General features: G+C 42.6%; 1 protein-coding gene across 1 annotated transcript; it reads right to left on the reverse strand.

Moving 5' to 3' along the window:
- Positions 1 to 3,017: 3,017 nt before the first annotated feature.
- Positions 3,018 to 25,035, reverse strand: LOC134631866 (protein-glutamine gamma-glutamyltransferase 2-like). The gene is made up of 16 exons (XM_065471506.1): positions 24,973 to 25,035; positions 23,619 to 23,865; positions 8,872 to 9,042; positions 8,279 to 8,509; positions 7,973 to 8,091; positions 7,216 to 7,344; positions 6,877 to 7,054; positions 6,576 to 6,717; positions 6,379 to 6,482; positions 5,879 to 6,021; positions 5,653 to 5,752; positions 5,416 to 5,561; positions 5,209 to 5,338; positions 4,939 to 5,099; positions 4,146 to 4,282; positions 3,018 to 3,477 (listed from the first exon to the last, which is right to left on the reverse strand). The coding sequence occupies exons 1-16, from the start codon at positions 25,033 to 25,035 to the stop codon at positions 3,294 to 3,296; spliced, it is 2,385 nt and encodes a 794-aa protein (XP_065327578.1). The 3' UTR covers positions 3,018 to 3,293.
- Between the last annotated feature and the right edge of the window lie 767 nt (positions 25,036 to 25,802).

The following is a 25,802-nucleotide window of genomic DNA, read 5'->3' on the forward strand; positions in this document are numbered from 1 at the left end:
TTGGTGCCTGGCCGACAGTTTAAAGGTTTCTAATAAAGGAAATTCTGTTGTTGTTTGTATTTTTTGTTTGTTTCTTTTTCACTGTTTGTAATCACAAAGTTCAAATGAATGCACTTTTATAATATTTGTGTTTTAGCCAATATATAAAAACATATACAGAAGTTTTTTCTCCCAGTTACTTTCATTAGTTTTTTATTACTTTTTCTTAAAACAGTTGAACCCGTCTATATGTTTATAGCACATTTTGTAAGTCAAGACCATTTCAAATATTTAACATATTCCATCATTTTTAAAACTTTAAAAAATGATGGATTATTTTAAATATGAAATATCAAAGGAAAAAAGAAAAATAAAGAGGAGCACGTGCTCTCAATATAAAAGATGATTAAAAAGGTAAAGATAAAGTTTAGAGTAGTTACATCTAAATTTATAGAATCAGCAGCAGAATCACTGTTTAATGAAAAGCAGTTGGAAACAGAACAGATCAAAGTCCATGACACAAAGTCAGTTCAAAGTAGTCAAAATATCAGCTAATTCTTACTTTACAAATGCTGCCAATAAACCTTAGGCTGGAAATATTTGTTCTTCAGTAATAGAAATAAAACTCTGAGTTCTGATGACATACTAAAAATACTCCAAAGACCACCTTAAATGGAGAAATTGCAACTGAAAAAGAAGAGCAGAGCATGCTTTTTGTCAAACAGCTGCAAACTCTTTCCAATGAAAAGACTGAACAGGGAACATCCCAAGTTATCCCAGAAGGTGGCGCCATGCAATGGCACGTCACTGCATGAATGAAAGCTTGAGGGGAGCTAATTCTTCTAATTATTGGTGAAACATGGACCGTGGAACTTTTGACTTGGGAGACCCGGTAACAGTGGGATGCACACAGGGCAGCCGACAAAAGGTAGTATGCTCCGACATTATCAGCTCATCGGTCTTTCATGTCAAACTGAATTATTTAAATTTAAAGTTATTGTTTACTTTCTTGTGGTCCAGACATGACATGCTTATAGAATAGAATAGAATAGAATAGAATGCCTTTTATTGTCACTAAACGCATGTACAGTGAGATACAGAGCATCTCCAGTGCAGACGTGTAGGAAAAGAAAGAGGAGGGTGAGGTGCACAGTTAGCAGCACTATATACACATGAACAGCATTCAAAAATGAATGAATGCGCAAATATACAAATAAATAGTGTTATATTGTTGGCAGAGATATGAAAACTGCGCAGGAAAATCTAACTGTGCATGGCAAACTTCACCGACGATAGTTAGGGAGGAATAAACACACGTCAGCCTTCGGCCATTTTGATGAACGTATACGCCCCCAAGCGCGCGCCAACTTTATTAACAGCCACACAAATGTAAAACACACATCAAACATAGATGAACCATTTGACTGTCTCCATAATTGAGAGCATTTTCTCTTCTCATGTCAACATATATATTCACAGTGTGGGTTATTGCATGTAAATCAAGTTGCTGTGTCGTCAGTGCATGTGCGAGTTCAGCCTGGTTATGGCTTTTGGGAAGAAACTATTTTGAGTCTGTCAGTCTGTGCTGATGCACCTGCAGCACCTCCCTGATGGAAGCAGGTTGAACAGGTCAAAACTGTCCTTGATGACGTTTGCTGCTCTGCTGAGGCAGTAGGAGGAATAAATGCCCATCAGGGAGGGGAGAGGGCAGCTGATCATCTTCTGTGCTGCCTAGTTTCTTCCCAAAAGCCATAACCAGGCTGAACTCACGCATGCACTGACGACACAGCAACTTGATTTACATGCAATACCCCACACTGTGAATATATAACACTATTTATTTGTATATTTGCACATTCATTCATTTTTGAATGCTGTTCATGTGTATATAGTGCTGCTAACTGTGCACCTCACCCTCCTCTTTCTTTTCCTACACGTCTGCACTGGAGATGCTCTGTATCTCACTGTACATGCGTTTAGTGACAATAAAAGGCATTCTATTCTATTCTATTCTATTCTATTCTATAAGCATGCCATGTCTGGACCACAAGAAAGTAAACAATAACTTTAAATTTAAATAATTCAGTTTGACATGAAAGACCGATGAGCTGATAATGTCGGAGCATACTACCTTTTGTCGGCTGCCCTGTGTGCATCCCACTGTTACCGGGTCTCCCAAGTCAAAAGTTCCACGGTCCATGTTTCACCAATAATTAGAAGAATTAGCTCCCCTCAAGCTTTCATTCATGCAGTGACGTGCCATTGCATGGCGCCACCTTCTGGGATAACTTGGGATGTTCCCTGTTCAGTCTTTTCATTGGAAAGAGTTTGCAGCTGTTTGACAAAAAGCATGCTCTGCTCTTCTTTTTCAGTTGCAATTTCTCCATTTAAGGTGGTCTTTGGAGTATTTTTAGTATGTCATCAGAACTCAGAGTTTTATTTCTATTACTGAAGAACAAATATTTCCAGCCTAAGGTTTATTGGCAGCATTTGTAAAGTAAGAATTAGCTGATATTTTGACTACTTTGAACTGACTTTGTGTCATGGACTTTGATCTGTTCTGTTTCCAACTGCTTTTCATTAAACAGTGATTCTGCTGCTGATTCTATAAATTTAGATGTAACTACTCTAAACTTTATCTTTACATTTTTAATCATCTTTTATATTGAGAGCACGTGCTCCTCTTTATTTTTCTTTTTTCCTTTGATATTTCATATTTAAAATAATCCATCATTTTTTAAAGTTTTAAAAATGATGGAATATGTTAAATATTTGAAATGGTCTTGATTTACAAAATGTGCTATAAACATATAGACGGGTTCAACTGTTTTAAGAAAAAGTAATAAAAAACTAATGAAAGTAACTGGGAGAAAAAACTTCTGTATATGTTTTTATATATTGGCTAAAACACAAATATTATAAAAGTGCATTCATTTGAACTTTGTGATTACAAACAGTGAAAAAGAAACAAACAAAAAATACAAACAACAACAGAATTTCCTTTATTAGAAACCTTTAAACTGTCGGCCAGGCACCAAAATTCAGCAGAAAAACCAAACCGCAAAAGTCAAAGGTAAGAAATGAGACGCTAATGCAGTGAAAATGAAACAAAATGCAAAATATGATAATGCAAAGTCAGAAATGTTCATACGTGACACATAGTGGCTTCAAACTAATGCTTTATCATCATGTATTTGTGGACTTTCACAGGCTGATGTATGTGGAACATGTTTTATTCCACGTACATGCTGATTGCTCGATTGCTCGTCCGCTCACAGGACACGTCACATCGTCTCAGATTATTTAAAGGTTGCTTAATAACATTCGGTAATTTCAGGGAAGATATTTCTGTACTTCTTGCGGACGACCACGGTGGTGACTCCCTTGACATCTTTCAGTCGGTCAGAGTCAAAGTCCACCAGCAGCTTCCTCACCCCAGTCCTCATGGGTGAGAAGGACACCACAATAGACACCGTCTGTCCTGGAGAAATGTCCCCACTGGAAAAGAAGAAGCATGTGTTCTTCTTTATTTTGTTTTTTACTGACTGCTGTATTTGTGCCTCAGTGCCACATTAAAGTCATCAGGAATAACCTACAAGGGCAGTTTATTAGAATCAAGCCACTGGTTCACACATGGAAAAATCCCTGTTCAAGGACTGGACTGGCCTTTGGACCAACTCTGTCCTGGCCCAGAAAAACCGTCTTATTATACTGAGGGATCCAAACGACCACAGCGAGACCCTACTGCGCTAGGCAGATTGTAAAATACTGATACTTTTAAGTGATTGAGAGGGCTTCTATAAGTATATACATATAGGGATATAGGTAGAGTGGTCGCCCCATGATCGGAAGGTCGGGGTTCGAGTCCACTGAACGGCTACCGCGAGGTACCGTCCCTACTCACTGCTCCCCGGGCGCCTGCTTAGTGGCTGCCCACTGCTTCACTGGGTGAATGGGTCAAATGCAGAGAAAAACAAGTAATTTCCCCACGGGGATCAATAAAGTATACATTATTATTATATGTAATAATATGTAACAACGCCCACCCACGCACTCATTTATTCCACATTTTCCCAATGTTGGACCCATGCCTCATTCTTCATACACGCGGCAAGCTTTGCTTTATGGGATAAACTTTTGTTCTAAACAGCAGACCCATTACTTACCTGACGTGGATCTTAGTGGAAGAGAGTAGGCCTGCACCCTCCACAGTGAACACACCTCCTCTCAGTGGAACTGGTAATGGATTGGTGAAGGAGATGGAAGCTTTTACTTGTTCACAAACAAAAGCCTTCCCAGGAACCTGGAGAAAGAGGAGACCGCTCTGTGTTCTAGAACGTCTACGAAGTATCACCAAACACAATAACACTGGATGTCACGTTGTTTGGTTACATTATTTGAAATGTGTCTAAATTCAGCCAAATGTCTTCCTGTTTACATTTCTTCTTCTTTAGGCACTAAAGAAACATCACCAGCAAAAACATCCCACCAGGTTATTATAGTTCAGTCTAAGTTCACTTCAAACTAAAAGCAGATGTGAAAAAACATTTTAATTAAATAAAATACAAACAAAAATAAAAAGTACACTCTTGAAAAACTTAAAAATAAGTGAAATGATTTTGTGGACTTGAGGTGGTTTTAGTATTTGTCACTTTGGTTAAAACGGACGTGTTACTGAAACTGAACGTCTACAAGGCTGCGAGTCAACTGCATTCACAAAGTGTTTTTATTGGAATACTGATTTTCCAGAATCTTCCTGTGACGCGTCCCCTCCACACAATAATAACTGAAAAGACTCAAACCAACACTGAAACTAGTAAAAACTAAAGTGAAAGATTTTCAAACAATAAAACCTGAACTGGGACAAACAAACCAGCTCTGACTTACAAACAAAAAGTTAAAACGTGTTAGAAAATATAAAACTATAATAACCCAGGTGACCCCTACAGGTGTTCCCACCTGTATGAAGACTTCAGGTCTGCTGAGTGGGATGTCAGTCATAGTCAGGAGGGGCTCGTTCTCGCCTGGAGCCTCTACGAATGCTTTCACCCTGATCAAATGATCGTCTGAGACACACTGGGCATAGTCATGGTAGCGCAGACGCAGCACTTCCTGCTGAGCTGATAACACACAAACACACAGCATCAAACAGCATCCAGCTCTTACAGAATTACAAGAGCAGCTGAGATGTTGCTTTGTAACATGTCAGAGCTCATCCAGGCTGCTGACCTTTGTGAGCAGGCACCATCACAGTGCTGGTCTGCCTCTGGCAGTTCCCCCGAGAGAGAGAGCTGTAAGTAACAGCCGTAGCCAGCATGGTCAGCTGAACGTGAGCATCCTGGTCTCCTTCATTCTTCACCTACAGACAGAATGACTGTGTCATGAATTCAGGTTTAGTTCATCCACTCATTTAGCTGCAGTGTGAATAGTCCATACCTCAATAATCACATCAAAGTCTGTCCCAAACACGGGCTTGGCATGCTTGATGGACAGCTGCAGTCGTCCTGGTCCTGAGCTGTCACTGAGGACATCTGTCACCCGACGCCCCGCCTTCTCGTACACTTCTCTCTCCTTCTTAGATCCTGTGGAGAAGAGAGTTTTCATGAAGAACTGCCATGAACTCATTTAAACGTTATTTATATGCTCCTGCGTGTGTTCTGCTTTCCAACTAACCTTCAGGATATTTGTAGTGCAGAGTGACGTCGTCTCTGAAGTCCCCATAAACACTTTTGGTGCTGATGTTCCTGCCCACAGTGGTCTGGTCCACTCTGATCTGTAGAAGTCGGAGAGACCATTAGAAATGATTATCTGTTATAAAAACGTGTGTGTGTGTGTGTGTGTGTGTGTGGTTACTGCTTTATGACTTGGAAGATAGAAAGAATGAAAAAACAACACATACTTTTCTCCGTTGGCCATTTCTCTGAACGATCCAGTGGATGATGTCAGCGTTCACCTCTGCAAACACAAACGGAGCATCGTACTTCACTCCCAGATTTCCCTCCTTGACGGCCGTCACAGGGCACGGACCGCAGCAGAAAACCCCTGAAGCACAAACGTCCATGTATTTAAAAGCATTTCCTGCATCAGTAGAGAATCACTAAGTGACATAAAAACACTTTTAACAATTCTTATTCAGTTTGATGACCACCCAAGTCCATCTGGAACTAAGTTTTGACGCTCAGTCAACAGCTGTGGGACTTTTCTGAACTAAATAAGGTTTTGAAAAGAATTTTTTTCAAGTGGAAGTCAAACTATCGACATCTTTGTTTTAGCTCTAAAGAAAGTCAGCGGTGACAATCCTCACAGCAGTTCATAACGATGAAATACAGAAATGAGTTTACACAGAAAAGTACCAGAAAAACATGAAAAACATGTGGACATCAAACGTTAGGACCGTACCATCGCTGAGTTCTTGAGGGGTGGGATCTAAAACCTGCCAGCCATCATTTCCTTTGGGGAGATCATCTCTCCTCATCCAAGACTCCACCCAACAGTGGAAATTCCTAAAAAATTGAGGATGGAAAACGTATCACCTCCCTTTAGATAATGCCGTATTCATGTATTCTTTCTGATGGTAGGAGTTCCTGTGATCCTACCAGCTGCTGTCTCTCCCTCCTCTGCTCTCCAGTGGTTGCAGGTTTTCATCCAACAGGAAGTCTATAGAGAGGTTTCCATCGACATCATGAGCTGAAGAGAAGTTGGTGATGAGGCGTGTTGGGATTCCCAGACAGCGCAGCACTGTGAAAAGATCACACGCCTCCAACTGAGACAAATGATTCGTTTCTACATCCGATGTTGTGAATGTATTTGTGCTGAAGATCTGGAACGATGGAAGTAGTTTAAATGACAGCTGCTACAGAAGGGATGCTTTTAAAGGAATGATTCAGTCTGTGTTACCTGTACATGCAACAGCAGCAAACACCCAGCACTGGCCATATTTCACTGCTCTGACCCCAGCTTTGCTCCACTGACGGAGGATCGGTGCGCTGCCGGTCCACCGGTACGGTGCAACTCCACCAGAGTACGGCTCAGTCCAGCGCCCAGTCAGCACTCCTCTGTCATCATTAGAGTTCACCTGCAAGAGTTCACCTATCAGACTCAGGATCTCTGCTGTGGCATTCATGAGCTGCAGATCATGTTCATCATGTGCTCACACAAATGAAACCAAATGTTTTTCCTTGCGCTGTTTTCCTGCCGTTAACATTATTTTCAGTGGAAGCCAGAAATGGTTCTCACCATTGCAGTGATGATCCTGCTGACATAGACGGGGTCAAATCTCTGCTCAATGTCCATCTGTGAGTCTCGCAGAGCATCGTTGGAGTTATTCAGGACTTCAAAACAGATGTCCATCACATAGTCCTCAAACTGCAGGAGAAGGAGAACACCAGTGAGAGAGACCATAGAAGAGTGCCTAAAAGCAGGAAAGGCTTTTCAGGAGAGATTTCCTCAAGAACCTTTTTCTAAATACTAAATGTTTCCCATCGGCTGCCCAGTGTGTGCAGTAGGGGAAATAATTATTGGATTCTCTGCTGATGACTTTTGATCCTCAAGAAAAATATAACTTAGTACTTGGTGAAGAAACCCTTTCTGACAACCGCACATGTCAGGGGGGATTTTGGTCCACCCCTCTTAACAGAAACACTCCTTCAGGTTTATTGGCTGCTCCTTGGCAACTCAAGGCTTCAGCTCCCTCCACAGATTAGTATTATTTCCCCCACTGTATGTGTGCATCTGTTACACCCACAGTCTGCCTGTTAGTCATCCTCTCTGCCCTCCCAGCTAGCTGTGAATGGGTGAGCCTTTGTTTGTGTGGTCTGGTTACATTCTGACACATCGCATCCAGATGTTTCCTCCAGCCAACTGACAGATTTTCTGATCCAGCCAAAGCCTGAGAGTCTCTGCCACACTGCTGTGACAGTTCACACCAGCCCCCACTGGGCTGACAGACACAGATGTATTCAGCCCAGTCGCACTTTAAATGTTTGTGTGTTACCTGTCCATAATTCCAGTGAATGCTTTTGATGTATTCCCAGGTCCCCATGTAGATTATTCCTTCTTCGTTCATGATGTACTCCTGAAGCTGAGTCTCGTCAGGCAGGTACACCACATCATCTGGTAAACGCATAAAGACCACGACAGTGTTGCTAATAGGAAATCTTCAGTGGTAATCTGATCATTTTGCTTATTGTGGATTTTAATTCATCGAAATCGCAGAAAAAGCAAATTAAACTCAGAGTGTGTCAGTGGCTTCAGTCTGACCTGCTGAAGCAATCAGACACACAGAGAGCACACACTTTACCTTTGCACCAGGGGTTATAGAGCAGGTGGAAACTCATTTTGTCCTTTTTCTCTAAAATGCGTCCGTCCGGTGACATCAGCAGCACAGCCAGACTGTACTGGCCAATTATAGCATCTGCTGGACTGTGCAGAGTCAGCAGCATTTCATCTTGTGCTCCCTGCTGGTTAAACCACCACTTGTCCCCAGCTCCACGCCCCTTCTGAACCTTGATCTCCACCTCGTCTCTCTTACCTGGTGAAACAAACAAAACCTTCTGGGTCAGAAACACAAAAAAACAGCACATATTGAGTTTTTGCATTTGATTTCTTCGTCTTTATTTACTATGTAAGTACAGATAAAAAACTAAGTTATGTGTAATTGTATAACTATATAGTATAACTTGTTATAAAATTCACAAGTCAGTTTGAAATCCATCCATCCATTGTCGTCCACTTATCCAGGGCTGGGTCGCAGGGGCAGCAGCTCCTAGGACTATTTTTGTGTGTACACCCATCGATAACAACAACATGCTTTCTTTGCAAATTTGCCTCAAAAGAGCATCAAGTTTAATCTTTTCTATCTTTACAGCTCCTTCCTGGTCAGCCTGTACTCACCGAGGTGCAGGACTAGATCCAAGTGGTGTTTGGGGGGCAAAGAGTCATTACACTGCACAGTGATGGAGAAGGGCTGACCCCTACGGACAATCAAGCGCTTCTGATCGATCTCCCTGGTGCGGTGTGCCGAGTTGTTCTCACGACTTCTCAGATCCACATCGCTAATCAAACCTAAGACGAACAACAGAAAGTTCAGACATCGGTCATGCACTGATATCAGGCTTATAAAGGTTTCTGTCATATCGCCAAATAACACATTTACACAGACTTGGGAGTTTCAGCTTTCAAATTTTTAATCTGCGACACTGCTAAGAGTCAAGTCCATGATCATAGTCAAGATGTACGTCGGCTGTGTTGCTCTGCCTATGATTTTTCCAACTGTTGATTTTTCTTCCCTTTAAATCAGATTATTAACAAAGTATTAACTTTACATAATCTGCAAAATTACACGTATTTGTTCTCAATGCATAGCTGCCTTCCTTCCTGTCCTAGTTTTGCTCAAAAGCTGTGAAAGCCTTCGGTAGGGACCCAGGACGAGTCCTGTAGCACCCAAATGCTGATTCACCCTTCAGCACATTTCTCACACATTAAAATCCCAAACTAATTTTGTAATATGCATTCAGCAGCAGACGTTCACTTGCCTTTGTGGTTGGCCATTGTAAATATCTGCTCCAAATGTCTTCACGCTGTCTCCGATTCATGCTCGATGTCCACCAGGCTCATGTATTTATACTCCAGAGAGGCCTTCCCACCTATCTGACACACACTCACCCCCCAAACACTCGGTCATGCTGCTTCTCCTCCCTCTGTGACCTCTCACATACCAAAAATTACACTCCTCTGTGGGTGTAGGCATGAGTGAAAGCTTCTCTTTATTATCTCTCTTGAGTCTTTATAGTCATTGTAACAAAAAGAATGAAATCAAGAGCACTCCCTGTGGAGTCAAGAGAAAAACAACAATATAAAAAATGAGGTCGAACACAGTCATTCAGTCTAATAAATAAAATCTTTATATTGTTGCTTTATATGAAGACTGGTGGATTTGTCCAAGTGTCACAGAGTTTAGGAAGTAAAATGTTGAGGGTAGTGCAGTACAACACTGAGCACGACATCAGGACTATTGTAACGTAAACATGCGATAACGATGTCAATCCACAACATGAAAGTGCTCATTTGTTTTAATCAGCAATAAATTCAACACACAAGACACGCTGGTTCTGAGACTGAGTGCTTCAAACTTTATTCAGCACATTGATAAAGAAAAAGCGACTCACGTTGACCAAAGTGCTGAACAAACACAACGGAAACAAAACCCATCAACTACCAATCAGAGTGGGCCGAATTATAACACCATGCAAAGAAAGCAGAAGCCAAAGAAGATGAGAAAGTTATCTGGTGCTAAACAAAGATCATGAAATTACAGAATATATCGAAGCTGTCAGAGATAGAAGGCAGACACAGGTCTCAACCAAATATAGGCCCAGTGACCCCAAAGTGACACCAGAACAAAGAAGGTCAGGATCACGTGCCCACTGGTCTGGATACACTTCTTTAAAAAGATGTCAAATCATGCACTCGTACAGGCGAACTTGTGAGCTTGTAAGTTGTTGTATGCGACTGGTCCTGTGCTTTATCTTAAAGTTTCTTACTCTGTGATCTGAAGTTGAGCTGAAGCAGGAAGGTCAAAGTTGGGTCAAAGAGTCACAAACTTGAAGGTCAGTTTCCCCTTCTTGAATTACTAAATACAACTTGAGTCATCTAGCAAATGTCCACACCCAGATTATTCAAGAGCAGGGTGTCTGTGACTCTGAACAGTTATCTCTATTTTTACTCTCCGGGGATTTAACCCATACACCAAATGTCAGCACCTCTGCAACACTGACACGGTCGGACTGCTGAATTTTAATGTTCAAGTAAAGCTGAAAAATAGCTTTAAGCTTCATGCTGCTGTCCTCCCTGAGTCAAGAAGTATGTAGGTAGTTGTGATAAGCTCCCTGAATTAGATAAGCAAATAACACTATGTAAGGATGGAGTCATGGGATAAAGGAGGGATTCATGTAAGAATAACCACAAAGAATATATAGTGAGGACTAAATTTAGACTTTAAAGTTATAATATCTGATGCTTTTGGACAAACTGAAAACAGACTGAAATCATATAAAGTTATGGAAAAGGTGAGAAAATAACTCATGCACATCTGTACACATCGATGTTATCGCTGATGCTAAATCTTCCGGTGTTCTTTGGGTGGTCAGTAAGTTGTAATTGGTGTGGGCTGGTGGATGAGCTCTATGAGAGGGAACATGTGTGCTGTGAGCTGCTGATCTAAACTAGAAAGAGACAGCATCACTCTGATGAGGACTGATTCAGAAGCACTTATGTTTCGCAACGTGTTTGTAAAGCCAGACAGTCAGATTTCTCTTTTAGAGCCATATCAGAACTGGCTCTTTTCCTGTCACAACAACACCACTGTTTCCTCACACTGAGCGTTTCCCGTCAGCCTGCTGAAACAGTGAGGCACACATCCAGAAGTCTTGAATGAGTTCAACACGTAGTTGAAGCAGGTTAAGAAGAGTCATTTGTGTTTCGGGGGTTTCTGCAGTTACATTTTGTAGAGTCAATAAAGGTGCTGGAAAAGTTGGACCCTGTCCTAATCTGCTGATGTCAAACAGTCTCTGTGACTTTGGTTTGTGATGAAGAAACTGAATGTGTTGGTGCAACTGGAGCTCTTACTGCATTGTGTTAGATTTCTCAGTGCCCACCGAGTGTCTGAGTCTGATAATGAGGTCTGTGACAGACTGAGAGCACTGACAGAGCAAACACAATCAACACAGTGCAAAAATAGCCTGAGGTGCCACTACTGTGTTAGAAGGATGACGCACAATGAGAATTATTTTTTTTGTAAACTACACACACTTACTCACTTTCACTAACACTTCTACAGTATTGATATTCAGTACTGAGTCAGTTAAACATGTACGGCCACTTGACTCATTTATTTATGCCCAGCTCCATGTCATGTACAGCTGAAAGAGGCAAATTTGATGGAAATATCACCAGGACATATCAAAATTTGAAATCTGTTGTGGTTTCAGCAGCACCTGGTAGTCCAGACTGGGTCGACATTTTGCTGAGTGGAGCCAAAAAACAGCAGAAAATCCACTTAAGCAGTTTCCATCTTAGATTTAATGTGTTTGAATGCACTTTTTCATGAGTTCTCCACCAGTTTAGAAGCTTTTATCTCTTTAATGGAATTACAAGGGCACTGGCCTCTTCTGACCTTGAAGCTTCTTGCCACTAAACTTCATCCTACTCCTTTTTGAGCACACACATCGTGTAGACATAGAGATATACATGAAAACTTGATGTTTTTTAAAGTTTTACTTTGGTTTTTTTGTTTTTCTTCTTTTCTCTTGTTATTTCACTTATATTTGCATGTTTGAAATAAAATTCTATCTCTGTCTCACTCATTGCCTGATTACCTCTGAGCCTCTGACTATGTACGCCCGTTTCTGTAAATTCAAAGCAGTTTATGGAATATTTCTCTTACAGCGCTTGGATCAACGCTTAGATTCTGCACTGCAATCACATTTTAATTGTTTGATGTAATATCCACAGTGAACAGAAGCAAAATCCAGACTGAGTTACAGGAACACATTGTTTGTCTGATGCTGAACTGAGGAATGCTGGGATGGTCATGTTCGGGAAACCGAGGTCTTTAACTGACCTCAGTGTCCTGATCACACCAAAGTGTTATCAGAGTGACACACTGGTCTTTCACCCAATTTCAGCACAATTCTGTGGAAAACTCCCACTGCTGAAAAGTTTAAAAAATCTTTTAGACCAGTTTAACTTTTATTCAAAGGACAAATTACGATGTTTATTAATACACTGATGCTTTTAAAGAAAAAAAATCTCCTAGATATAATTTGTCCTTTTTTAAATATACAGTACATACACAGTAGATTCCCTGCTTCATGAAGTATTTCTCTAAGATGAGTCTGAGCCAGAATATGTTTACGCGTGAGCATCAAAGTGCATGCAAATAAAATTTTAAACGACACTGTGAAAATGTGCGATGGGAAGAAACCCAGAATGGACGAGATTTGAGCGGAGGTTGTGTGGAGTGACTGCAGACAGCTGGATATTTCAGGAAGTGATGTTTCCACAGATGGTTTCCGTAGAGTTGATACTAGCAGGAAAACACCAAGGAGGATCTCAAACATGAAGAGAACTGTAGGTAAGTGCTCTGGTAAATGGGAAATTACAACAACATCAAACTACTATAACAGAGTCTGCACATGAACATGATGTTAGTTATGCTGTAAAGCTAGATGATTGAGCTGGTCCTTAAATATACAAGCTGAGTGGATGAAGTGCAGGTCAGGGAGTCAGCTGGTGAGAGAACACAGCTCCGGGGACCTTACAAGGAATAAAAGATCTACCTGCTTTCACACACCAGAAGAGAAGCCGAGGGAGAGGACAGAGACTAGAAGCAGGGGGGTAAATAGAAAAAGGCAGCTGACACTAGAGACAACAGGGAGAGAGTGACCGAAATCTGTATGCTGTAAAGGTGTTTCAAATAGTTTTACATTATTCCTGATTCACTGACGTATACTGAGATCTAACATGATGAACGTATACAGAGATTTAACCTGAGATCTGGATGTCACAGGTTCGAATGTATTTTTTAAATGCAGCTCTGTTACTGGAAAGTTAGAGACTGTTTAGGCCACTTATGTAAATTATGTGTAACCAGGTCATACTTACTGCTGCACGCTCTGGTCCAACTAATGCACCACGGAGGACAAGAGGAAACTGCAGCGGGTGGTGAGGGCAGCAGAGCGGCCAATCGGCACCTCACTAAGCCCCCTCAGAGACATTGGCAGACTTCAGCAGAAAGCCAGCATCATCATCAAAGACCCCTCGCACCCTGGACACTCACTTTCCCCCCTCCCCTCTGGTAAATGCTACAGGTCCATCAGGACAAAGACAAACAGACTCAATAGAAGTTTTTACCCACAGGCTGTCAAACATGCTCTACCTCCACCCTGATTGGAGGATAACTGCACTGCCAACACCCATGGACATTACACCTTGTTTATAAACTGTATTTCTATGAATATGCAACCAACATCCCTACCTCTTTAAACTGTATTTATTATACCACTATTTATTATAGTTGCAACAGCACCCCCCCAATGTGCAATATCACTGATCACAATGCACCTGCTCCTCGAATGGCGTATATATGTGTGTGTATATATATATATATGTAAGCGTGTATGTGGAAATATGTGTGTGTACATACGTACGCATGCATATATGTATGTATGGGTGTATCCGTATGTATGCAGGTGTATGTATAACTTGAACATATCTTTCTTGTGTAAATGTAAATTTGTCTGTGTTATTGTGTAAATACTTATGCTATCGTGTACTTCACACAAACTGCCTTTCATTGTTTTTGTAACAATGACAATAAAGAGCTATTCTATTCTATTCTAAATGACATTATAATTACACAAAAAGGTGCTCTAGACCCCAAACTGTTCCTGGTTCCTGGTATACACCGGTTACATATGTTGAAGTTAAAGGACACTTCAGCTTGTTTACAATCATTATTTTCCCTTTTTAACACACTAGACATTGCATTCAAACTGAGTAAAGTATTAAAAAGTAAATAGGTGTTGCACAATTTGATATTTTCTTATGGAGGACCACAAGAGCCACAAGCACTGACATAAATAATTCTGTACTTAAATAATGAATTGTACAATAAATTAATTTAAAAATGCATATTTTAAAATTATTTTATTTATTCAAACATTACTAAAGTAATTTATTATTTAATAATTTAATTGAAAATCAAAACAGTTAACGCTAGAAATGTGTTTTGGAGTTTGTACGTGTTTTGTCTCTAGGGGCCACCGTATATATTTATATATAAACATTAGGGGTGCAACGGTACTCGTATCGATATTGAACCGTTCGATACAGTGCTTTCGGTTCGGTACGCATGTGTATCGAACAATACAAAATTTTAAATTTATTTTATCAACTTTTCTTCTGACGATGCTGTCTGTGTTGAGAGCTCAGTGGATCTGCGTTCGACTTATCCGCCTAGGCTGCACTGTCGAGCGCAGATCCACTGAGCGCAGCGCAAGCTAGCAAGACAGAAGCTAAGCTCGCTGCAACATGGCAAATTGAACCTCCCCCACCCTCATTCAGATCTGGCCTTTGGAACTATCTTGGTCTTCATGTGAAGTATGACCCTGAAGGTAAGCGCGTCATGGACAAAAGTAAAACAGTATGTCGGATGTGCCACGCAATGCTCAATTACATGGGTGGGAACTACTGCGTTAGCGCAGTTTGCTCGTTAACGTGTTGACGCCGTCCATCCCCACGCACGGGGCGATCCGCGGTAGCTCGTTAACGGAGATTTGCCGTGTTGTGGCGTTAACGTCATTTCAGATTAGCGCTGACAGCACTATGGGAACACAACGAATATGACTGCACATTTACTCCGACATCATCCTAGTGCAAAGACAAGTGGAAGCAGACAAAAACAACAAGCACGCATGCTACAAACTTTACCCGAGTCATTTAGACAGCCGTTAGCACATGATTCTCCTTATGGGGACCTGATATGTTTAATATGCTGCTGAGTATACCCCAGAAGAAGCGTATAGTATAGCTTTTATTTTGGAAAGAGCCATTTCTCTGTAATAAACTCTCTTTTTCCAAAGATGAGGGATTTCTCCATCAGATAGATTTTTTTTTATTACTTTGTTGTTTCAGCAACATTAAGTTTAAAAACTGTACTTTTGAGTTAAAATATAGATTTATAATTTTAATAAATGACAAATTAAAAAGGCATGAACATTTTTTTGTATCGAAAAAATATCGAACCGTGACACCAAAGTATCGAACCGAATCGTGAATTTTGTGTATCGTTGCACCCCTAATAAACATATATAAATAAAACCCCCTTCTTTTTTTTTTACATTAGTAATTCCTTTTGTGCATAATTTTATATTATGGTTAATAATAAATTAATTAAAGCAACAAAACAACCTAAAGAGCCGGTTCGGAGTCGAAAGAGCCGACTCTCTAAAAAGAGCCGGAAATCCCATCACTACAAAACACACACGTTGGCAAGACGATCCGAATAAGCAAGGTTTTTTCACACAATTAATCACGGCTGTACTGATGAGGGCAAAGTCAATAATCCGGCGTCGACTGGAGCTCAGCCGCACTGCTAAATAGGGCACTCCTGACGATCACAATCAGCGCAGCAGGTGCGGCTGCCTCCAGTGCCAGAACACTTCTGAGTTTAAAGGTCACTTGGTGTCCAAAATGTGCGGGAGCGCGAGTGTAAACAAACGCAGGGAGATGGGAAAAGAGGAAGAACACGATCAAACACTACACGCACGGACACAACAAGCAGGTCGGCCGGAGAGGACAGTTACGGTGTTGTGCCAACAACTGATTTCCAATGTTTGCCTGTGGTTTTTTATGTGGAATGTCTTTACCTATGTTGGTAAATAGACTTCAGTGATGAAATTATAGCAGTTTCAATATGAGCAATCAGGTTTTGGCACAACTGCAGCTCTGAGTCACACACACAGGAAAAGCAGCACCTGGCCGTCATGCAGGACTGTACATGTAGACAAAGTCTGTAACCTGTACACACTTGTACTTTACTTGTTTTATGAGTTACATTTAAGAAGAGTAAAGTTATTCACATCGAGTTTTTATTCTTTCGTAATATGTACCACAGTCATTCAGCTCCAGCAGTTTTTCTATCCATCTTATCAATTCCAGTCTAATCTGAATTCACTGTTTGAGTTCAGTTTGGGTCTTAAACTGCAGAGAATACCTCCTGAATCCACAGTGTTTTTGTCTGATGATTGGCAGAAAGCTAACAGCGGTTTTCTTCTGAGAGATGCTGCTGAGGCTGAAATTAATCCAAGAGCAACAACAACTGAAAATAAATGTGTACATAAATCTCTTGATGAATGAGTTACAGGCAAGGATATGCCCAAAAGTTTAGTTCCTCTGGATGTTTCCATGGAAAATAGTTTCATCACTCATCCAAGTGACTTCTCCAGTGTCACGGATGAGTGATGAATGTATCTCCCACTGACACCAGTGTGTCCAGTTAAATTCAGTCTATTTTCTAAAGGAGAGTTGTTCGATGCTGTGCTCACGAGGACAGTCAGTTTTAACTTGCAGCACAACACAAAACTGCCATATTTGATCATCAAACACTTAATTGAGCAGAATTAAGTCAAACTGTAACATCCTCATACGATGACACCACACATCATTGCTCTAAGAATGCAAACTTTATTATTGGAAGTTTGCACAGCTGCCAGGAAGGGACAGTTTGGTTTCTGGCTCATGTTAATGAGCAGTCGTTGCTCTCTCGTTTTCTCTGGAATGGCTGCACGAAGGATGTAACACCCATGATAAGCGCTGAGGTTGGTGTCCTTGTCAGGAATCAGCCATCCTCAGCTTCCAAATCAAATCAAATCACTTTTATTGTCACATCACATGTGCAGGTACACTGGTGCAGTACATGCGAGTGAAATTCTTGTGTGCGAGCTTCACAAGCAACAGAGGTGTGCAAAAATACAATAACATAAGAACAAGCAAAATATAAGAATGGGTAAATCTGAGAATTATATGAATAAATATATGTACGATATAAGAGTGTATGCGCATTACTTTCTTTTTTGTTGCCTGTCCCGTTTGGCTCTTTTGCCATCAGAATTATTGTCTAAAGGCGAAGCAAGATGCCCAACGGATTTACTTTACCAAATGGACCATCCCAGCCTTGCCGTAATGGTCCATTTGATTCACCTTTTATTGTTTATTTTATTTTCATTTGCTGAACACGGGAGAGACTTGACTGGGGAAAAGAAAAGGGTGAAAGAAAAAGAGCGGGGAGGAGGGACGGTGATAAAGGGCAAAAACCAACAAAACAAACAGACAAAAAACACATATATCATCAATCACCTGGATCCCCTGTTGAGAAAGTAAAAAAAGAAAACAAGCAAAGAAAAAGAGAGCAATATAATAAACAACATCATGATGATCTATGTGAATATAACAGTAAATACTAAATATTAAACATTATTGTGCAGCACGTAAGATCGACAGCGCACAGTGTGCTTTGAGGTAGGAGCCAAAAAGGGTGTAGTTAGTGTGTGTGAGCACCCGTGTGTACACCTGTGAGCATGAGCGCGCTTGTTTTTAAAAGGTTCCTTCATGTAATGATCTGCTAGAGGGTGTGGGGGGCCACTGCCCCGTCCTCCAGGGCATGAAGCAGGTATGGAGGAGATCAAAACTCCAGACATCCAGAGGCCCTCAGAACACAAGAGACCAAGGAAGACCAACAGAGGGGCAGCCGCACCACTATCCCGGAAAGAGCTGAGGAGAGCCCCAGATGAGGGGTCACTCAGTAGCCGCGGAGCAGAAGCCAGGGGGGGTTGCAGTGACGTGCCCAAGAGCTCCGCCAGCAGCCAGCTGTGCCAGAGTGACCGAGCCCCAGGCCGAGGGCACCCCACCCCCGAAGGGGCCCGAGCGAGCCCCAGGCTCCAGGCCCCGACAAGCAGCCACCGGGAGTGAGCCGGTGTGTACCTGGACGCCCATCCCCGGACACAAAGAACCACCAATGCATCGATGTGCGTGGCTCTTGTGGTCCTCCATAAGAGTCCACTGTTCTTTTGCAGAGGTGTATGGATTAATCCTACCAGTTTTTTTTCCAGCGAAACAGCTCAACGTCCAGCAGGGGGCGTTTACCCTTTTCCTGCTCGGTACAGTTCAATGGGTCCGTGGATGGGTCGTGTTGCCAACTCCTCAGTAAGGAAAATCGCTATTGGTTGTCCTAAAAGTCGCTAGAAGTCGCTAAATGACGTCATCACCTAATTTGCATAATTGGTCATGCTAATATAATTGTAACCTATGTTGTTGGAGAGAGAAATAACATCGTGGAAGAGACATAAAGTGAGTAAAAAACGTCCTAAATGCATTTAGAGTTTATTTAGAACTACAAATTAAATTTCTTTTAGCAATTATTGTTTTTTAATGTCACAATTCCAACCCTGCTCCTTTACCCGGGCTTGGACCGGCAAAAGTGACCCGAAATAGGCAAGCGAGCAAGCAAGCAATTTATTTATATAGCACTTTCAGATCAGCCACCAGCTGAACACAAAGTGCTGTACACTTGACATGCCAAAAATGATACATTGAACATGTTAAAAAATAAGAAAAATAATAATAATAATATAAAATAAATAAAATATATATAAAAAATGGTTATTAAAATGACATTTAAAATAATAAAATTAACACAAATAGCAAAAACAATAATAAAATAGTATAAAAAAATGATGATGAGAATTACATTTAAAACAATAAAATCAGCACATTAGATTAAAACAATAAAATCAGTAAAATCAGGGTCAGACTGTGTCATAAGCCAAGGAGTAAAAATGGGTTTTAAGACGTGTTTTAAAAGTGGACAGTGAAGGGGCCTCTCTAATGTGCTGGGAAAGATTGTTCCACAGATTAGGAGCAGCAATAGAGAAGGCCCCGCCCCCTCTGAGCTTCCTCTTGGACCTGGGTACCTCCAGGAGCAGCTTGTCAGCTGACCTGAGAGACCTGGGGGGTGAGTAAGGACGAAGAAGCTCAGAGAGGTAAGGTGGGGCAAGACCGTTTAAACATTTAAAAACAAACATGAGAATTTTAAAATGAACTCTAAGATATACAGGCAGCCAATGGAGTGAAGCGAGGATGGGAGTTATGTGCTCTCTTTTACGAGTTCTGGTTAAAAGTCGTGCAGCAGCATTTTGGACCAGCTGCAGACGAGAGAGAAGACACCGACTAACTCCACAATACAGAGCATTACAGTAATCCAAACGAGATGAAATAAAAGCATGGATTACCGTTTCAAGATGCGGCCTGGATAAAATAGGTCTTATCTTTGCCAAGCGCCTTAGATGATAAAAACTGGACTTGACAGTAGCCCTAATTTGACTGTCTAATTTAAAATCACTGTCCATCTTAAAACCCAGGTTTGTAACAACAGATTTAAAATACTCTGCCAGGGGTCCCAAATCAATAGCGGATTGGTCACAAGGTCCACTAGGACCAAACACAATCACCTCAGTTTTGCTTGAATTACATCTTAGAAAGTTTAGGAGCATCCAAGATTTGATGTCTTCTAGAAGTGGTTTAATAGAGAAGGCCTCTTTCTGCTTCAGAGGCAGGTAAATCTGACAGTCGTCAGCATAGCAGTGGAGGGATATTCCATGCCTTCTGAGGATGGTTCCCAGGGGCTGTAAATATAATGAAAAAAGCAGAGGCCCTAAAATTGAGCCCTGCGGGACCCCAGACTGAAAAGTGGCAGAGGAAGACTCATACCCTAAAAAGTTAACACTAAAAGTTCTGTCACAAAGATAAGACCTAAACCATTTCAAAGCAGTACCACGAATGCCTGCAAGATGGTGCAAGCGAGTCAGTAAAATGTGGTCTACAGTGTAAAAAGCAGCTGTTAGGTCAAGGAGGACAAGAACAACATGATTACCAGAGTCACAGGTAAGGAGGATATCATTAAAAACCTTTAAGAGTGCTGACTCCGTGCTATGAAAGTTTTTAAAACCTGATTGAAAGACCTCCAGGATACCATTCTCATTTAAAAAATCCATCAATTGGCAATGTACAATTTTCTCTAAGATTTTAGACATAAAGGACAACTTGGAGATAGGTCTGTAGTTAGCCAACACAGTGTGGTCCAGGGCAGGTTTCTTAAGCAGGGGTTGTACTACTGCATGCTTGAAATTAGCAGGGACTACACCAGATATTAAACTGCTGTTTATAACACTAAGAACAGCCTGGCCTATGCTAGGAAAAATCTCCTTAAAAAATTGTGGTGGGACAGGATCATTTGGGGAACCAGAGGGCCTCAGGTGGCCGACCACATCCTCTAAATAAGAAAGAGACACAGGCTCAAACTGGTTAAAAACAGCAGAGCAAGGGATCGAGACAGAGGGGTCAGACTCAGGGGAAGAAATGAGAGCCCGCGTGGTTGCAACCTTCTCAATGAAAAAACGCAAAAAATCATTATATAGTTTATGAGAGGCCTCCAAACAGCCACTTTGTGGAGCATTTAAGACTGAGTCAATAGATTTAAATAACACACGTGGATTGTGACTGTTGGAGGAAATGATCTTAGAGAAATATTTTATTTTAGCCTCTTTGACTCTATCCTGATAGAGGCGCCAGCAGTCCTTTAGGATTTGAAGAGACACCTGCAGTTTGTCCCTCTTCCATCTGCGTTCAGCTCTACGACACTCCCTCCTCACAGCCCGAGTGGCGTCGTTAAACCAAGGGTCAGTTTTAGCCTTGGGCTTCCTGGTTTTTAATGGTGCCACAGAGTCAGAATCAGAATCAGAATCAGAAAGGGTTGTATTGCCAAATGTTGAGCAGGTTTACAACATTAGGAAATTGCTGCGGTACTTAGTGCAAACATACTGTTATACAACTCTTAAATAGACATAAAAATAAGAATTAAAAGTGCTAAGAGGATACATATGTACATGAGTGCAGGTGGTGATCAGTGCCAAACATGGAATGATGCAGTGAACACAGCGTAGGGTCATGTGTTAGTGGTGGGAACAGTCATATGGTTATTGTTCATGAGTCCAACAGCAGAGGGGAAGAAACTGTTCTTATGACGAGAGGTTCTGGTCCGAATGGACCGGAGCCTCCTGCCTGAGGGGAGCAGGTCAAACAGACTGTGTCCAGGGTGAGAAGGGTCAGCTGTGATCCGAGCTGCACGCCCCAGTGTCCTGGAGGTGTACAGGTCCTGCAGAGATGGGAGTTTGCAGCCAATCACCTTCTCAGCAGAGCGCACAACACGCTGCAGTCTCTGTTTGTCCCTGATAGTGGCTCCAGCGTACCACACGGTGATGGAGGAGGTGAGGATGGACTCGATGATTGCGGTGTAGAATTGCATCATCGTCCGTGTTGGCAGGTTGAATTTCTTCAGCTGCCTCAGGAAGTACATCCTCTGCTGGGCTTTCTTAATGACGGAGGTGATGGTGGGCTCCCACTTCAGGTCCTGGGTGATGGTGGTACCCAGGAAGCGGAATGAGTCCACAGTGGTGATGAGGGTGTCAGTCAGGATGATGGGGGGGAGTGGGGCTGTGCGCTTCCTGAAGTCCACAATAATCTCCACTGTCTTCTGGGCATTCAGCACCAGGTTGTTGTGGCTGCACCAGGACACCAGACGTTCAACCTCCCTCCTGTAGGCAGACTCATCCCCGTCCGAGATGAGTCCAATAACGGTGGTGTCATCTGCAAACTTGATTAGCTTGACAGACTGGTGGGTGGAGGTGCAGCAGTTGGTGTACAGGGAGAAGAGCAGAGGAGAAAGAACACAGCCCTGAGGGGAGCCGGTGCTGATGGTCCGGGAGTCCGAGACATTCTTTCCCAGCCTCACATGCTGCTTCCTGTCCGTCAGGAAGTCAGTGATCCACCGGCAGATGGGATCAGGCACATTCATCTTGGAAAGCTTGCCTTGGAGATGGTCTGGAAGGATGGTGTTGAAGGCAGAGCTGAAGTCCACAAACAGGATCCTGGCGTAGGTTCCTGGGGAGTCCAGATGCTGCAGGATGAAGTGTAGAGCCATGTTGATAGCATCGTCTACAGACCTGTTGGCTCTGTATGCAAACCGCAGGGGGTCCAGGAGGGGGGCCGTGAGGGTCTTGAGGTAGGAGAGAACCAGGCGCTCAAATGACTTCATGACCACAGATGTCAGAGGCACAGGTCTGTAGTCATTTAGTCCAGTGATCCTTGGTTTCTTGGGGACAGGGATTATGGTGGAGGACTTGAAGCAGACAGGCACATGACGTGCCTGCAGTGAGGAGTTGAAAATGCCAGAAAACACTGGGGCCAGCTCGTTTGCACAGTGTCTGAGGGTGGCAGGAGACACACCGTCTGGGCCAGGGGCTTTTCGAGCATTCAGGCTCTTAAACTGTCCAGGATAGTAAGGCAAGAATATTGAAACCAGGAGCTGAGGTTCTCTGTGTCCAAGGGGGTACGATCGGCGGGGATAGACAGCTGGTTAAAAGCAGTTGAGAACTGGGCAGCAGTAAAAGGGTTAATAATCCGACAGCGGCGAACAGGAGCGCTGGTTTGAACTGTGGTGCGTGAAAACACAGCATCAAATAATACAGCCATATGGTCAGAGAAAGCAGTGTCAGTCACTTCCACATTAGACACAGGTAGACTGTGTGACAAGACCAGGTCTAGTGTGTGTCCGTGTTCATGTGTGGGACCAGGTACGGACTGGACCAGATTAAAAGAGTCAATGAGACTTAAAAACTCCTTCACCAGAGGTTTATCAGGGCAACAGACATGGATATTAAAATCTCCCACAATAAGAACATGATCGTAGTTGGGCATAATCCCAGCTAGAAATTCTGAAAAGTCATTTATGAAATTCTTATTGTATTTAGGGGGGCGATAAATAACAGCAAAGAGCACAGAGTTCGAGCGATTAACTTCAAAACACGTGAGCTCAAAGCTGGAAAACGAGGGCTGTAAAAAACACTGTTTACATTTAAAATCCTTTTTAAAAACAACTGCCGTACCTCCTCCTCTCCCTGATGTCCTTGGTGTGTTAAAATAGGAACAACCCGCTGGTAAAAGTTCGGATAAAATACTGGACTCACCAGTGTTAAGCCAAGTCTCCGTGACACACATGAAGTCTAGTTTCCAGGAGATGAATAAGTCATTCAGAATAAAAGATTTGTTCACCAGCGATCTAGCGTTTACCAGCCCAATCCTGACAGGAGCCGGGGGTGAGGTATAAGCCCCAGCGGCACAGGGAGTCCGACACAGCGGCCTCAGATTGCGGAGGTTCGCCCGGCGCACGTTGAGCCGAGGAGGACAGGGGTCACGGAGGAGCGGCGCGTCATCCTGGCAGACCACGGGGATGAGTCAGGAATCCACGGGGTCCAGGAAACGTCGGTGCACAAAAACTCCAGGAAATAATCTCTGTATTCCTTTGACGGTAGTGGGATGGTGCGCTAAAGAGATCTTGAGTTTAACCAGCCGACCACTGCGCCTACCCCGACGTCTTCGCCGGGGAGGTAGCATGACTGCACGGCATAGGCAAGTTGGGATATGTGACTGCAGCGGACACCATGAATTCTGACCTCCGTTAGAAAATGCAGCTGTATTTTGTCCAAAACTTCGGAGGTTCAGAAGCGATTGGCGATCGTACACCAGTAATGACCCGATTTCTTGAGTGACACACGACAGGAGCAATATAAAAACAAACAAGCCTGACAGCGACAGACGAGCAGCCACGTACACCGGCGCCATCTTAGTCTTAGTAAGGTTTGTGTGTGTGTGTTTTTTAAGTAGTTTTAAACCTTGTGATCCACAAAACAGCATAAGAGTAAAAGAGTAAAAGAAGAACTGACTGCGTTACAGCACCCGCTGCTTGTTGAGAGTAAAAGCGATACGCGCTTTCACGTCTTTTTTCAGACGCTTTCACGTCTGAAAACTCGCTAAATATAGCGACAAAGTCGCTAAGTTGGCAACACTGGGACAGGTCGGAAAACAAAAATATATTCTCCAGAGTACAAAAATGGCTTTATGTAGATTTCTGGCTTGTTTTTTAAAAATATTTTTTCACTTGTTTAGGCAGCAGCTCCGCAAGGACTGTCTGCATTTCTTCATCTCCAGCATCAAAAAGAAGGAACAACCCGATTGGGTGTGGCTGGTCACAGGAGTCACGCTGCAGCGTGCCCTTTCACAATAAGAGTCTGAACACATTTTAGCCATTTTACCTGAATTAACATAAAACACCATGAATTAGCACGTTTTTAAACCTTTTAACAGGTTTTTAAACACAAATGAAATACTATACCATGAATTATATCATTGCTGATGTTTTTATTGAATTTTTTTTAACCATTATGATCTATTTATTGACTATTTATCACCTGTAATATATTTCTTATGACAGTTTTTACTAACAGGCTTTTATTTATTGACAGCTATGTTAACCAGGGTTACACATCCAGTGAGGATGCTCTCAATGGCACAGCGATAGAAGGTCCTGAGGATGCGGGGGCTCATGCCGAATCTTTTCAGTCTCCTGAGAAAGAAGAGGCGCTGCTGCGCCTTCTTCACTGTTTTGTTTATGTGTCCTGACCACGTGAGATCCTCAGCCAGATGTACACCAAGGAAGCGGAAGCTGCTCACTCTCTCCACAGCAGCGCCGTTGATGGTGATGGGGGTGTGTACTCCTCTGCACCTCCAGAGGTCCACTATCAACTCCTTTGTCTTTGCGACGTTGAGGGTGAGATGGTTGTCTCGACACCAGTGGGTCAGGGCGCTGACCTCCTCCCTGTAGGCCGTCTCATCACCGTTGGTAATAAGACCCACCACTGTAGTGTCGTCCGCAAACTTCACAATGATGTTGGAGTTTCTAGTGGCCGTGCAGTCGTAGGTGTAGAGTGAGTACAGGAGAGGGCTCAGTACACACCTCTGTGGAGCACCAGTGTTCAGTGTGATGGGGGATGAGGTGGTGCTGCCCAGCCTGACCACTTGGCGTCTGTCAGACAGGAAGTTAAGGATCCAGCTGCAGAGGGAGCTGCTCAGTCCTAGATCCTGCAGTTTCCTGTCCAGCTTCGAGGGAACGATGGTATTGAATGCTGAGCTGTAATCTACAAACAGCATTCTCACATACGTGTCTCTCTTCTCCAGGTGTGACAGGGCAGCATGGAGTGTCAGGGCTATGGCATCATCAGTGGACCTGTTGTGGCGGTATGCGAATTCTAGAGGGTCCAGTGAGTCGGGTAGTGCAGAGCAGATGAAGTCCCTGACCAGCTTCTTGAAGCATT

Source organism: Pelmatolapia mariae, linkage group LG7 (genome assembly GCF_036321145.2).
Source record: "Pelmatolapia mariae isolate MD_Pm_ZW linkage group LG7, Pm_UMD_F_2, whole genome shotgun sequence".
NCBI lineage: Eukaryota > Metazoa > Chordata > Actinopteri > Cichliformes > Cichlidae > Pelmatolapia > Pelmatolapia mariae.

Excerpts from the sequence above, each read along its gene's own strand:
- LOC134631866 (XM_065471506.1), bottom strand. The coding sequence starts at position 25,035 with ATGAGCCCCCGCATCCTCAGGACCTTCTATCGCTGTGCCATTGAGAGC. Across the intron at positions 6,483-6,575 it reads GGAGGGAGAGACAGCAGCTG|GAATTTCCACTGTTGGGTGG; the intron begins GTAGGATCACAG and ends TCAATTTTTTAG. Across the intron at positions 5,100-5,208 it reads GATGGTGCCTGCTCACAAAG|CTCAGCAGGAAGTGCTGCGT; the intron begins GTCAGCAGCCTG and ends GTGTGTTATCAG.